This window comes from Suricata suricatta, chromosome 9 (assembly GCF_006229205.1).
Source record: "Suricata suricatta isolate VVHF042 chromosome 9, meerkat_22Aug2017_6uvM2_HiC, whole genome shotgun sequence".
In the NCBI taxonomy this organism is placed as follows: Eukaryota; Metazoa; Chordata; class Mammalia; order Carnivora; family Herpestidae; genus Suricata; species Suricata suricatta.
Window position 1 is genome coordinate 14,117,989 of NC_043708.1, and position 16,420 is coordinate 14,134,408.

Consider the following 16,420-nt stretch of genomic DNA (forward strand, 5'->3'; position numbering starts at 1 on the left):
AAGGTAGGAAGGGTGAAGATGCAGTTGGGAGCTAAACGGACCCACAGGACTGTCTGCGGGGGGGAGGAAACTGTGGGCATGCAGAGGGGAGAGACGGACTCTCATGCACTGGGGAGCCCACAGGGGAAAGACAAAACATTTGGCTTTGAAAACCAGAGGGGTTGAATTCTTCAAGTTCTCACAGTTAGCCGGGTTTACACTTGGAACTTTAAAAATCAGCCCTAGGGGCGCCTGGGTGGCTTAGTAGGTTAAATGTCGACCTCGTCTCAGGTCATGATCTTGCAGTTCGTGGGATCAAGCCCCACGTTGGGCTCTGTGCTGATGATAGCTTGGAGCCTAGAGTATGCTTTGGATTCTGTGTCTCCCTCTCTCTCTCTCTCTCCTTCCCTGCTTGCACTCTCTCTTTCAAAATAAATAAATAAATATTTAAAAAAATTTTTTAATCAGCCCTAGAGTGTATTATGCCAAGGGAAATCAGTCAGAGAAAGACAAATATCATACAGTTTTATTAATATGTGGAATTTAAGAAACAAAACAGATGAATGTAGAGGAAGGGAAGGAAAAATAAGATAAAAACAGAGAAGGAGGCAAACCATAAGAGACTCTTAAATACAAATAACAAACCGAGGGTTACTAGAGGGGAGGTGGATGGGGGGAATGGGCTAAGTGGTGAGGGACACTTGTTGGGACGAGCACTGGGTGTTATATGTAAGTGATGAATCACTAAATTCCATTTCTAAAACCAATACTACACTGTATGTTAACTTAAAAAAAAAAATCAGCCCTAGAGAGCCAGGAGGGTGAGAGGAAACCGAGTCCCCGCTTAAAGACAGAGTACAACAAACAACCCTGGAAGCAGCAGTTTGGAAAACTGACAACCTAGAAGAAACGGACAAATTCCTAGAAACATACAACCTATCAAAACTGAAACAGAAAGAAATAGAAAATCTGAATAGACTGATTACCAGCAATGAAATTGAACCAGTAATCCAAAAATTCTCAACAAACAAGTCCAGGACCAGATGGCTTCACAGGTGGATTCTACCAAACACTTAAAGAAGAGTTAATACCTTTTTTTCTCACACTTTTCTAAATTCGTTTTATGAGACCAGCATTACCCTGATATCAAAACCAGATAAAGACGCCACAAAAAAAAGAACTTCAGGCCAATATCGCTGATGAACATAGATGCAATAATCCTTAACAAAATATTAGCAAACCAAATCCAACAATATATTTTAAAAATTACTCATCACAATCAAGTGGGATTTTTTCCTGGGATGCAAGAGTGGTTCAATATTTGCAAATCAACATGTTACATTTTATCAACAAGAGAAAGGATAAAAACCTTATGATCATTTCAATAAAGGCAGAAAAAGCATTTGACAAGGTACAACATTCATTTTTTAAAGTTTATTTATAAGAGAGCATGGGCGTGGGGGAGGGGCAGAGAAAGAGAATCCCAAGCAGGCTCTGTGCACTCAACATACATTCATAATAAAAACCTTCAACAAAGTAGGTTTGAGGGAATATACGTCAACATAATAAAGGCCATATATGAAAAACCCACAGCTAACATACTTAATGGTGAAAAATTGAGAGCTTTCCCTGTAAGGTCAGGAGCAAGATAAGGATGTCCACTCCTAACACTTTTATTCACAGCCACAGCAGTGATACAAGAAAAATAACAGGCATCCAAAGTAGTAGGAAGTAAAACTTTCACTCCTTTGCAGATGACATGACACTATATATGGAAAACCCTAAAGACTCCACCACAAAACTGGAACCAATAAATGAACTTGGTAAGGTCAATAGGATACAAAATTGATATACAGAAATCTGTTGCATTTCTATACACTAATAACAAAGGAACAGAAGGAGAAATTAGGAAGATAATCCCATTTACAACTACTCTCCAAAGTTATAAAATACTAGGGTCCCTGGTTGACTCAGTTGCTAGAGCAAGTGACTCTTGATCTCAGGGTTGTAAGTTTGAGCTCAATGTTGGGTGTGGAAATTAGTTAAAAATAAAATCTTAAAAAAAAAAACCTAGGTAAATTTAACCAAGTAAGTGACAGACCTGTACTCTGACTATAAAACATTGGTGAAAGGAATTAAGGGGGCACATGAGTAGCTTAGTAAGTTAAGCATCCAACTCTTGATTTTGGCTGAGGTGATGATCTCATGGTCCATAGAATTGAGCCCTGCATCGGCCTCTGTGCTGAAAGCATGGAGCCTGCATGGTATTCTCTCTCACCTGTCTCTCTGGCTCTCCCCATGCTCACGCACTGTCTCTCTTTAAAAAAAAAAAATATTAATGAAAAGAAAGAACTTTAGGATGACATAAACAAATGGAATGATATTCCATACTCACAGATTGGAGGAACAAATATTAAAATGTCCATATTACCCAAAGCAGTCTACAGATTCAACACAATTCCTAACAAAATACCAACAACATTTTTAACCAAACTAGAATGAATAATAGTAAAATTTGTATGGAACCACAAAAGACCCCAAATTGCCAAAGCAGCCTTGAAAAAGAACAAAGCTGGAGCTATCACAATCCCAGATTTCAAGATATACTACAAAGCTGTAGTAATCAAAAGAGTATAGTTCTGGAACAAAAATAGATCAATGGCATAGGAGTAAAGAGCCCAGAATAAACCCATGATTATATGGCCAATTAATCTTCAAAAGAGGCAAGAATATGCAATGGGAAAAAGACAGTCTCTTCAACAAATGGTTTTGGGAAAACCAGACAACTACATGCAAAAGAATGAAACTGGACCATTTTCTTATAACTGTACACAAAAATAAAATCAAAGTGGATTAAGGATCTAAATGTGAAACCTGAAACTTTAAAAATCCTAGAAGAGAGCACAGGCAGTAATTTCTCTGACATCGGCCATAGCAACATTTTTCTAGATAGGTCTCCTGAGGCAAGGGAAACAAAAGCAAGAATAAACTGTTGGGACAGCTTCAAAATAAAAAGGTTTGCAGAGTAAAGGAAACAGCCAAAAAACTAAAATACAACGTACTGACTAGGAGAAGATATCTGCAAATAATATATCTGATAAAGGGCTAGTATTCAAAATATATAAAGAATACACATCTCAACACTAATCTATTAAAAATGGGCAGAAGACAGGACGGGTGGCTCAGTCAGTTAAGGTGTCTGACTTCAGACTTCATGACTCAGTACATGATCTCAGTTTGTAAGTTCCAGCCCCACATCAGGCTGTCTTTTTTCAGGGTAGAATCGGCTTTGGACCTTTGTCTCCCTCTCTCTCTGTGCCTCCCCCATTTGCACATGCTTTCTCTCAAAAAAAAAAAAAAAAAGACATTAAAAAGATTTTTTTAATGGGTAGAAGAAATGAACAGACATTTCTCCAAAGAATAAATACAATGGGCAACAGACACATGAAAAGATGCTCAATATCACTCAGTGAACTGCAAATCAAAACCAAAAGTGAGATATGTCACACCTGTCAAAATGGCTAAAATCGAAAACACCAGAAACAACAAGTGTTGGTGAGAAGATGGAGAAAAAAGAACCTTTGTGCGCAGGGTGGGGATGCAAACCGGTGCAGCCGCTGCAGACAACACTAACAGAATTACTGCGTGCTCCTGTAATTGCGCTACTGGGTATTTACCCAAAGAATATGAAAACACTAATTCAAAAAGCTATGTGCACCCCTTTTTTGTGCAGCATTATTTACTATAGCTCAGTTATGGCAGCAGCTCAAGTGTCCGTCAAGAGACAAGTGGGCAAAGAAGATGTGTTGCATGCACAATGGAATATTAGCCATAAAGCAGAGTGAAATCTTGCCATTTGCAACAATATGAACAGATACAAAGAGTATCATGTTAAGTGGTACAGTCTGAGAAAGACAAATATCCTATGATTTCACTCATATGTGGAATTTAAGGAACAAAACAGATGAACAAAGGGGGAGAAAAAAAGACCAAAAAACGGACTCTTAACTATAGAGAGCAAGCTGAGGGGAAGCGAGTGGGGGCGTGAGTAAATAGGTGAAGGAGACTAACAGTGTACTTACCATGGTGCGCAGTAAGTAATACATGGAGCTATTGAGTCCCTGTGTTGTACACCTGAAACTGCTACAACAGGCCATGCTGACTCTACTGGAATTAAAAATTTAAAAAGGGAATGCTTTTAAATAGGATTGATGGTATATAACTTTACATATATGATTATAAAACAATTTAAATATCATAAACCATGAAAGAAAATATTTTAAAAAGTTAAACATCCTAACTATGTGTATATTTATATTTTATATATGTGTATTTTTTTTTTAAGGAAAGCTTTTACAGGTCAACACTGGTGCTAAAGAACAGTTATTCTTTGAAGCTCCCAGAGGGAAAAAACAAACCATTCCCAGTGTGGAGGTAGGAAAGACAGTAGTGTCCACATGTTGTTAATATGACTAGGTGCTTAGAAAACTGGTGCCTGCCTTTTATTGTTTATATATGACTCATTTACATATGTTCTCAAATTATTTAAATCATGGATATTCTTTCTTTGAGTTTATTTTACTGGCCTTGACTTACAGATGAGTAAAAGAAGAGGTGCTGTATTAAGAAAAGGAATAAATCACTGTTACGTCTAGCTGTGCTTTGGTTACTTTCCCCAGTGAACAAGAAGCAAGCAAATAGACTTCCTGTCTTAGATGGGAGTATTGCATGTCTATCAAATCTTTTGGCACCCATCTGCCTAAGACGTTTGTTGGCAAATTTAAAGGAAAAGAAAAAAGGAAAAATGTTCGGTCTTTTTTTCTTCAATAATTTTTTTGAAGTTTATTTATTTAGTTTGAGAGAGAGCAAGAGTAATGGAGGGGCAGAGAGAAAGGGAGAGAGAGAGAGAACCCAAGCAGGCTCTGTGCCATCAGTGCAGAGCTAGAGGTGGGCTCAGTCCCATGAATGGTGATATCATGACCTGAGCCGAAACCAAGACTGGATGCTGAACCAATGGAGCTACCCAGTTGCCCTGTGTTTGGTTTTGTAAGGGACAGTATTAGCATAATTTTTTGACATGGCCGAGGAAGAGAGGCTACATGCATTTAATATTAAAGTGGCCTAATAAGAAGAAGGACTGTAAGTAAAGGTTCTTCATTTCCAGTGCCTCTAAAGTATTAGATATTTAGACATGAAGTATAAATTACTTGGTTATTCTAAGAGCAGAAACTGTCTTAGTATCGCTGAATGCTCAGCATGTAGAACATATAGTGGGTGTATAATAAGTACATGTTGAATAACGTTATGTTAAAATTTTTCTACAGGAACTAATGCACTTGGGAAGCTACAAAAACCAAGAAAACGAATAATTTAACTGTTATTATTAAAATTTTAATTTTATTTGAGACCTATATAATTAGAAAGTAATGTTCAGATTTTTGTTAATTTTTAAGGTTTAGATATTAACGCGTAGCCTTTTTTTCCTTTTTAGGTAGAAAAAATTTGTTGGGCATCATGGACAAGTGTGCTTGGTTTATGCTGTGAGGGAATTTGGCCAGTAATTGGAGAAGTCACAGATATAACTGCCTCTTGCCTCACCAGTGACAAGATGGTCCTAGCTACTGGGGATGATTTGGGATTTGTGAAGTTATTTAGATATCCTGCTAAAGTATGTGTTTTTCTTTAACTCCCCTAATTATCATAATTATAAAAATGGTTAAGGTCATGTACTTTCATAGTATTTTGTCGTAATATGAATACTACTTGTATAATATGAAAGGTTTAGAATTGTGTATCCTATTTTGACATCATATTTATAGCTTTAAAAAAAATGTTTACTTATTTTGAGAAAGAGTGCACATACACACTCCAGTGGGGGACGGGTGGAGAGAGAGAATCCCAAGCAGGCTCCACACTGTTAGTGCAGAGCCCAGCCTGGGGCTCGATCCCATGAACCATGATGAGATCATGACTTGAACCAAAATCAAGAGTTGGATGTTTAACTTACTGAGCCCACCCAGGCACCAATATAGTTTTTATTTAGAAGTATTATAATTTATGATCCCATGCCTTAAGTTATATTATAGTGTTTCTCAATATTGAGTAATATAAGTGCCCCTTTTAGAGGAAACATTTCTTTTATCCCTGATATGAACTTAAATAATTTTAGTATTCTTTTGATTAAATATATACAATTAACAATAAATACAAACTCTTTATAGCTTTAAAGTTTAAAATGTCTTAACCATTAGAGACAATATACTATAAATATGATACCTATAAAATTAAAATAGACAATACTGATTCACTGTAATGAATGATGTTAATTTGCTAACACCAGACTGTACAGAAACTTTGGGGTGCTACATGCCAGTGCTGTGTGAAAATGGAATTCTCTTTCCTCTTTTCAAACTACTGGGAATCATTAGACTTTCACTTAGCATAAAAATAAAATTCGTATATCAAGTCCAGGTGCATTATTTCTTAATTGTTACTAATTCAGATATACAATTGACCCTTGAACAATGTGCACAGCCAAAAATCCACATACAACATTTGACATACCCACAACTTTACTAATAGCCTAGTGTTGACTCAAAGCCTTAACCAATAGCATAAATAGTCAATTAACACATCTTTTGTATGTTATCTGTATAATATACTGTATTCTTATAATAGAGTAAGCTAGAGAAAATAAAATGTTGTTACAAAAATAATAAGGAAGGAAGATACATTTACAGGAATATACTGTGTTTTTGAAAAGTATGTGCAGATAAGTGGCCCTGTGCAGTTCAAACCCATGTTCAAGGATCAGCTGTATATTATAACCTGGCAATAGCATGAGCATAAACCTAAATTTGAAATAGGGCACTGAAATCATATTATGATATTGGTGGTCTTAGTAACTGCTCATATTAATATTTTTTGATCAGCATTGACATGAAAACACAAGTTTAAAAATTGTCATAGAGAACCCATACCCGAGAAAATATTCCACACCTTCTCGTTTTAGATATACTTAATGTAGACCCTTAATTGATTAGAATGTGTTCCAGTAAGGCATTTATTGGTCAGAAACTTCTCTTCCAGCATTCCACATGGTATAGATGTCTTAGGAATAGGTTCTAGGATAGCATCTACTGATTCCTGCTTCACTTCTCTGTAAACAAGAACCACAAAATCTTAGAAAAAGCGCCTTCCTGCAGTGTTTTGATGACAGATCCCTCGTTCTATTTGAGCTAATATTTATTAAGGTCTTTTCCAAAGAATTCACTGTTTAGCTAACACTGTATTTTAAGGCATTTCTTATTTTAACACCTTTGAAAAGATGTCCATCTAAAACTTGCTTATGGTAGATCTGAAATTTACTTAGTAATTTGTTAGTATTAGGTTAATGTTCTAGATTTAAAAGTTGCCAGTGTCTATAACTTGTGTTTTTCTTGATTTTTAAAAGGAAAATATATTTTTGTGTGTACTTCTTATAAACAAAAACACTAATTAAGATGAGGGGTGCCTGGGTGACTCAGTTGGTTGAGCAGCCAACTTTGGCTCAGGTCATGATCTCACGGTTCGTGGGTTCAAGCCCTGTGTTGGGCTCCGTGCTGACAGCTCAGAGCCTAGAGCATGCTTTGGAGTCTGTGTCTCCTTCTCTCTCTGCCCTTCCCCTCCTCACGTTCTGTCTCTCAAAAATAGATAAACGTTTAAACAAAAAGAATTAAGATGAAAGATATTTACATGAGTATATTCCAAAAGGTTTGATAATTATTTTTTGCTAACATGACCATGCTGTACATAAGCATTTATTTCTTTTCTCATTGTGTTTATTTCCAGCAATAATATGTCTGCATAGCCATACAGATATGTACTTTTCCATAGACATACACTGTAGTTAACTATTACTTGATTGAACATTTAAGGTATTTAAATTTTTTCACTGCTGATTGTACTATGGTGAATATTTTTTGCACAAATAGAATTTTCTTAGCATATACCCCTAGAAAAGGGATTAGTGAGTCAAAGGTCAGAACATTTTTATGCTTTTAATGTACAAAACCAAGCTGATTTTCAAAAATAATTGTGCCCGAGGTACTAGCAATATTTGAGACAACTAGTTTTATCCTGTTGTCAACAGGTTTGGAAATTGTCATTTTTGATTCTAGTGAATTTCAGCATTTTCTCTCTTTGTATTTTTACAAGATGACTTTGTGATTATTAGTTTCCAATCATATATTAAGAAAGTCAAAATTATAACTGATCCTTTTAAAGTAATAACATTTTTGTTTTCATCTTTAGGGAAAGTTTGGAAAGTTTAAGAGGTATGTGGCCCATAGTACACACGTGACAAATGTTCGCTGGACCTACGATGACAGCATGTTGGTTACTTTAGGAGGTGCAGACATGTCTTTAATGGTTTGGACAAATGAAGTGGAGGGCTATCGAGAAAAAAGGCCTTGTGACAGTGAAGAATCTGATACAGATTCTGAAGAAGACGGGGGTATGTCATTTTAAAATATTTTAACAAAAACATAAAAACAATTTAGCACAACGGATTTAAACTAAAGCAGTTAAACTATTAATAATAATGTTAGAATAATTGTGGTTTTAGTTTTTGTGGTCTATTTGCTGCCAAAATTGACTTTATGACTCGATAAGAACATGCTGTCATGTATTGATGGCTTACACCTATTCATCTACAAGTGTATGATAATCCTTCAAGTAAGTACTGTTAAAATTTTATAATATTGAACTTCATATTTTCAAATGATTTACATCTTTTCCTTATATACAAATAAGACCAGCTCTTTATAGAAAAATTAGAAAATACATTTTGCAATAAAAATAAACACAGTATCCATAATTGACCACTCAGAAGTAACTTCTGTTAACATGTTGAGGCATTATATTTTTTAACAAAAATTATATTAAATTGAATTTATATTTTGTAGGCTGATATTATCTCTTAGTAATATTTCAAAAACATTGTTACATATCCTTAAAAATTCTGCATCATTTTTATTGGTTGTATATTATTTCATAATTTGGCTGTAACACAATCTAATTTATTTCATATTGTTGAATGTCCTTGAATCCAGTTTATAAGATCATAATAGAGCTCCTCAGTTGTAACTTAGACAATAATTTCTATGTTTTGATGGCAGGCTATGACAGTGATGTCACAAGGGAGAATGAAATCAGTTACACCATTAGAGCCTTATCAACAAATATTCGCCCAATGTTTGGAGTAAAGCCTCCTTTGCAACAGAAAGAACCCTCAGTTGATGAGAGGTAATAATTAAGTTTAAAATTAGATGAAAAAAAATATTGGTATTAAAAATTGAATTTGGGGACACCTGGGTGGCTCAAGTGGTTGAACTTCCAACTTCAGCTCAGGTCATGATCTCACAGTTGTGAGTTCGAGCCCCACATTGGGCTCTGTGCTGACAGCTCAGAGCCTGGAGCCTCTTTCAGATACTGTATCTCCTCCTCTCTCTGCCCCTCCACCACTTGTGCTCTGTCTCTCAAAAATAAACATTAAAAATTTTTGTAATAAAATTGAATTTACTGTTTGAATATTTGTAAAAACTGAGTAATGGTGGTACTCTTGCATTTTATGGCACCTCTTAGAAAATATATTTGTCCTTAAATATTTTTTGGTGGTGACACAGTCTCTTGCAAATAGTATTGGGAATATATAAAGTCTGTATGATTAAAGGAATGTTATTTGCTAATTTTTATTAATATATGTGAGAGGGTTGTAGGAGATAATAAAAATTGAATTTATTTATTTTTAACTTTTTTTAATGTCTTATTTATTTTTGATACAGAGAGAGACAGAGCATGAGAGGGGTGGAGAGAGAAGGAGACACAGAACCGGAAGCAGGCTCCAGGCTCTGAGCTAGTTGGCAGCACAGAGCCTGATGCGGGACTTGAACCCACGAATGTGAGATCTGACCTGAGCCGAAGTCGGAGGCTTAACCAACTGAGCCACCCAGGCGCCCCTAAAAATTGAATTTAATACTAAATATATTTCAGGAAATACATGAGCAGAGGTAGGATTAAATTTTGAAAAGGGATTTTTATCCATGTGCCTTTAATCAAGGGTAGAAAATCATTATTTAAAAATTTTTTTCTGGGATGCCTGGGTGGCTCAGTTTAAACATAAGCATCCAATGTCAGCTCAGGTCATGATCTCATGGTTCATGAGTTCAAGCCCTGTGTTGGGCCCTGTGAAAAAAAGCTCACAGTCTGGAGCCTGCTTTGGATTCTGTGTCTCCTTCTCTCTCTCTGTTCCCCCACCCCACCCCCACTCATGCTGTCTCTCTCAAAAATAAGCATTAAAAATTTTTTTAGTGTTTAAAAAATAATTTTCAGAAGGTAAATTGAAGTAGTGTCCCACTAGGGAGTGGGAATTACTGGTCTTTCTGGAAGCAGCAAATCAAACATAAAGGCTGTGCACACAGCAATTTTATGAGAAGAGATAACGTTTTAATAAAATCTGAGATGAGACAGATCAAGAGAGGGATTGTGAACATGGTGCTTTTAGAATCATTAGGAATATGGAGAACTGTGAAGAGGCATATGGGTCAGTGAATGACATGGATTTCAAAAGCAAAGTTTTCAAGAACTGATAAAGAAAAAATCAACCAGAAACTGCAGTGAGGAACCAAGGAGGAGCAGGAGGTGGGGACCACAGTGACATCTTCTGACGAAAACTGTGTTGAGGAAAACTTTGTTATGAGAAGTTGATAAGAATATTTGAGGGAGAAGTTAAAAATGACAGGGAGTTCACTCACACTGGAGAGAATTTGTGGAGAATCTGAGTGAATGTCTGGTCAGTGAGGGTAGTGCTGAAGACCCCTGGGCTCAGCCGGATGGAAAGGACAGCACAGGAAAACAGGCAGAAGGTTGAACTTGCACCACGGGCTGATGTGCAGGGAGAAGGACGGAGCTGGGGGGCGGTGAGGGACACGTTCCTGACGGAGAAGGGAACTAGAGATTGTCTGAACTGACGAGCCGCAGAGTTCCCCGAAGTTCTTGGGGGGGGGGGGTGTGCAGTCAGGATGCCTCCACAGTCGCTCTTCCAGCCGCCCGCTTGCTGATGAATTCTCAGATAATCACATTGCGTCACCTTATGAACAAGGGCACAAAATGGTGATTATCCATTTTGTCATCATGGAGAAAGAGGCAGAGTATTAGAATAGGTTTGGATGACTGGCCTGGATGACTCGGTTGGTTGAGTGTCTGACTTTGGCTCAGGTCATGATCTCACAGCTCGTGGAGTTCAAGCCTGCTTTGGATTCTGTCTTCCCCGCTCCCTGCCCCTCGCTCGCTTGTACTCTCTCTCTCTCTCTCAAAAATAAATAAACATTAAAAAATTTTAAAAAGAATCACTAACTTATAATAGAGTATTCTATAATGAAAAATAAAGTATATAAAGAATTTAGGTAGTAAGTCTTCACCACTCCTCCCTGGGAATGAAATACAGACTCATCTGAGGGAGATACCTAGTTAATACTGAAACACTTTCTGAAACTCAGTATCCACGAAGTAGTGAACAATGCCTATATAATCCATTATTTAGAGAAATACATCTAAGTGTGCAAATGTACATGTTCCAAGTGAGGATATGTGCAGCACAGTGCTTACTGTTACTTAAATTGTATTTCACGGGTAGTGAAAAATGAAAAGTGTACTATAAGGAAGAAACTCTAGACCTTCCCATAAATCTTTTTCATTTATTATATTGATTTTTAATAAAAATACTTTCATTTATAAGATAAATTAGATATATCAGGAAATGTGGCCTAATTTTAATCTGTAGGCCATCATTCATGGTAAAACATTTAAAATTCTTCCTTTATTAATAAAGTGACCCAAGTTCTGACAGATGGAAGGATTTTACTGCTCAGGAAAAGTGCTTGATGAGCACCTGGTGGCTCAGTGGGTCAGGCATCCAACTCTTGATTTTGGCTCAGGTCATGATCTCACAGTTCGTGAGATGGAGCCCCTCGTCAGGCTCTGCATTGACAATGCAGAACCTGCTTGGGATTCTTTCTCTTCCTCTCTCTCTGTCCCTCCCCTGTTCACTCTGTCTCTCAAAATAAATATACTTTTTTAAAAATGAAAAAAAAAAACAAGGGGTGCCTGGATGGCTCAGTAGGTTGAGCAGCCGGCTTCAGCTAAGGTCATGATCTCACGGTTGTGGATTTGAGCCCCACATCAGGCTCTGTGCTGACGGCTAGCTCAGAGCCTGGAGTCTGCTTCGGATTTTGTGTCTCCCTCTCTCTCTCTGCCCCTCCCCTGCTCATGCTGTCTCTCTCTCGCTCTCTCAAAAATAAATAAAAAACATTAATAAAAAAATGCTTGACACTGTCATAATCTTTGCTGTTAGCTTAACTTTTTTGTTAACAGCTAAATATTTTAAAATTATTTTTGAAATAGTTTGCATTTGTACTCAGTTTATTTTATAATTTCAACTCTGCTGAATTTGTTTGAAAATGCTGAGGTCAAGGTCAGAAATGACTCCTAGTTAGGAGTCTTCATTATAAAATGAGAGAATCAAAGAAAAAAATGAAGATATTTCTTTTTCCAATTTTGTATATATTTGTGAAGGGGTACTATGGTCTATATAAATGTTTTGTATTTTAAATAAAATATATTATTGCTATCAAATAAGAAACAAAATATAAACAGTTACAATAAATGCTTGTCAAATATCCACTTAAGAAAATGTTTCTGGGGGCGCCTGGGTGGCTCAGTCGGTTAAGCATCTGACTTCGGCTCAGGTCATGATCTCACAGTTTGTGGGTTTGAGCCCCCATTGGACTCTGTGCTGACAGCTCAGAGCCTGGAGTCTGCTTCCGATTCTGTGTCTCCTTCTCTCTCTGCCCCTCCCATGCTCATGATCTGTCTCTCTCTGTCTCTCAAAAATCAATAAATGTTAAAAAATTAAAAAAAAAGAAAATGTTTCTGATGAGGGTTGATAACTACTCTACTTGGTCAATACTTTTGTGGGGCCTGTTTTCCTAAATGACTTTAATAATGTTATGTTTTTCTATTTGTAGCAAATTTTGTATATTTAAAGTCATTGTCAACCAAACTTTCAATAGTTTATAATAAAAATATTCGGAACAGTATGGCATTAAATTTAGGCATTTTTGTATTTCTTTAGAATTGTATTGATGTTTCCTTTCTTCTGTTTACTTAACTATTACCTTTTATCCATCAGTTTCCATCAGTTATTCATCATCAATGTTTCTTTTTTCCTTTTGCTCCTTTCGAAGGCAGGGGGTAGTAAGGTAAGTGTTTTATTGTTGTATTAAATAAAATATTATATTCCATTATTCATTTTTTGTTATGTTTCTGATCTTTATAGTATTTTCAGGTACTGTTTTTTTTTCCTATGAAACACTGACCTACATTCATCAAGAGATTTAGTGAAGTAAGTCCTACAGAAAAGTTGCATTTGTATATGTAGTTATGTGTGTGTTGCAGTGGGTCTTCTTTATGGTTTTACACATGACTTTTCACAAAGTCCCGATAGTTTTAGTTTCTCCATAAGTTTCAGAGGCTCATAAAAACAGTTAAGGATGCATATTTATCAGTGAAAATTTATTCAGTTATAAATCTCTTAGCTTCATTTAATGTATGCTTATATCTTCATTCAAAACCATTAACATAGGACAGTGACGATATTTGTATGTTTAATAAAATGGTACAGAGAAAAGTACTCTCTGGAACACTTTTACAACTACCTTTAGTGAGATGAAAACGTCTTCAGGCAGTTTCTGAAATAGGACCATGTGGGAAAAGCCAGTCTATTTTAGAAGTTAAATTAAAAAAAAAAGGTACCATTAGGAAATGCTGGGAGATAAGGATGAAAAAAATAGATTTGTAGAAAAATAGATTTGTAGAAAAATAGATTGTGTAGAAACTCAGATATTTGGCACTCCTTATTTGGTAAACAGCAAAAATTCATTATTTGTTTTAAATGAGTGATGTGTGTGGGCACCTGGGTGGCTCAGTCCATTGAACATCTGACTCTTGATTTTCCTCAGGTCACGGTCCCAGGGTCATGGGATCAAACGCTGCATCAGGCTCCACACTAAGCATGGAGCTTGCTTAAGATTTTCTCTCTCCCTCCCTCTCTCCTTCCCTCCTTCCTCCTTTTTCCCTCTCCCCCACTCATGCTTTATGTAAAAATAATAATAATAATAATAAACTAAACAAGTGAGTGCAAAGAAGGAAGTCTAGAGTGTGATGTAGCTTCTGCATAGCTCCGCATTACCTCAAACTATTTTAACAGAAATAAATTCAGGTCTAGCCTCAGATCTGAAGTAACTTGTTCAGGATTTATCTCTGCATTTTAAAGGGACGCTGACAGTTTCCAGTGGGAGTTACTGGTTTCAAAACAAAGCTAAGTAGAGATAGAATTGTTGTCTTGGGTGTTAATGAAAGGGAGAAGTGACCTTCCTTTCATGAGCAGTTTCCATGCAGAGTTTAGATGACCATTTGTCATCAGTGGTATGAAGAGCTGTGGTAGACCTGTGAAGACGATTTCTGGGTTCAGTAGGAAGATGGATGAGATAACTTTTGTGACCATTTTCAGTTCCGTTTTGGTCATATTATTAAAGGGATTTTTTTTTCCCTTTGCAGACTAGAAAAGTCCCAAATCTAGCATGATCTTGAATAACTCTGCTTGCTCTCTGGGTTGCACTGGCCGAGTGGGACACCCGCTTGGGTCAGGAGGACCTACCTCACCTCCTTAGACAGGTTCCTTAATAGCATCCCCACTGCTACTGGCCTTTTAAGTTGGTTAACGTTTTACTGCGCATTCTTAAGGACAAAGATAAGAAACATGAGCAAGCATCAGTATTTTGTTTGAAATTCCAAGTGCACTGTAGAAAAATAGGACTGGTAAGCTTCAATATTTACAACATACAACATGTTCAATGCCAACTTTTGTTTTCACCTCCTGATTTTCCTCTATTCATGGAGTAATTTGAGCAGTAATAACAATCAGCCTTTAATACATGCAGTATGGTCTGCATTAAACTTGTAAAAATATTTTATTACAGAAGTATTTTACTGTTTTAAATTCAAATTTGTGTTGTAATCTTTTCCCTTTTTCATTTGCTGCTGAAAAGAGGTTCCAGGTAATCCTCTCTTTGCTTTATTTTATGAAACCTAATTATGTGTTTTTATCATCTTTCATATTTACCATTAATGAGCCATATTGCTTGATGTTTTTCTCCTCTGAAATCAATATCACTGAAATGAATAGCTTCTTAATTATTGTATTTGTGCTCCATAAGCAACTGCTTTATCAAAACTTTATTTGTTCTACTTGTGTAATTTTATACATCGTATAACTCTATTTAAACATTAATGATATAAATTATCTTTAAAAATTAAGATATGCTTGGGGCACCTGGGTGGCTCAGTCGGGAAAGCATCCGGCTTAAGCTCGGGTCATGATCTCACAGTTTGTGGGTTCGAGCCCCACGTTGGGCTCTGTGCTGACAGCTAGCTCAGAGCCTAGCGCCTGCTTCAGATTCTGTATCTCCATCTCTTTCTGACTCTGCTCGTGCTGTCTCCGTCTGTCTCTCAAAAAAATAATATAAATAAATTTAAAAAAATTAAGATATGCTTTATTGTTACAGAGGCTTAAATAGATCAAAATTACCTGTTTGTTGTTTGGATTACAATTAAAGCTGTCAGATGAAACAATGAATGAAGTTCACCAACAAAACTGACTTGGAAGAAAAGCTAAGGCTGCTGTCATTCCTTAAAATGGTCCTAAGAGAAACTTTTTAAATGTTAAATATTATAAGCTAAATTATATTTATTACTTAACTTTATATATTCTTTCAGTGCATGTAATTTTTATGTCACCAGTCATGGTTTCTTTATTTCTGCATACTACCTCACATGATGTATGAATGTATGCACTTCTTTCATATGACATGTTCAAGATAGAGCACATCATTTACTTTCATAGATGTGTAGCCTGGAAACTATTGTGAAAATACAAATATGTTTTTAGCCTTTAAATTTATACTCTTAAAACCACATGTTGCATTTTTTTCCTATAGGAAAGTCAGTTTGTATCATTTTCTGAGTTAGTTGTTACAAATTGAATACTAAAAGTTTGGAAGGGGAGGTTGATAGCATGATTGATTTGTATTCGGTGTTCAGGTTATTTAATATTTAAATAATAGTTATCTGGGATAAAAACAAATACACAAATTTAGGGAAAGAGCCTCCCCGTTAAAAAAATTTTTGAGTATAGTTAGCACACAATGTTACATTAGTTTCAGGCATGCAGCATAGTGATTTGGCAAGCTTATACATCATGCTCTCCTCACTGTAGTGGAGCTACCCTCTGTCCCCACACATTGTTATTACAGTATCAGTCACTGCATTACTTACGTTACACTTT

The 16,420-nt window shown here is 36.2% G+C and overlaps 1 protein-coding gene across 2 annotated transcripts in view; it reads left to right on the top strand.

Annotated features, from left to right (window-relative positions):
- The window catches only part of EML5 (EMAP like 5), a 157,841-nt gene that overhangs the window by 112,229 nt on the left and 29,192 nt on the right, over nucleotides 1-16,420 (top strand). Inside the window, exons 24-29 of one of the 2 annotated variants that reach the window (XM_029951761.1) lie at nucleotides 4,325-4,413; nucleotides 5,471-5,647; nucleotides 8,272-8,473; nucleotides 9,138-9,264; nucleotides 13,263-13,277; nucleotides 15,126-15,134. In XM_029951761.1, coding sequence (XP_029807621.1) covers nucleotides 4,325-4,413; nucleotides 5,471-5,647; nucleotides 8,272-8,473; nucleotides 9,138-9,264; nucleotides 13,263-13,277; nucleotides 15,126-15,134 — 619 coding nt within the window. The remainder of the gene's footprint in view (nucleotides 1-4,324; nucleotides 4,414-5,470; nucleotides 5,648-8,271; nucleotides 8,474-9,137; nucleotides 9,265-13,262; nucleotides 13,278-15,125; nucleotides 15,135-16,420) is intronic. The other variant, XM_029951762.1, reaches the window with a different exon arrangement.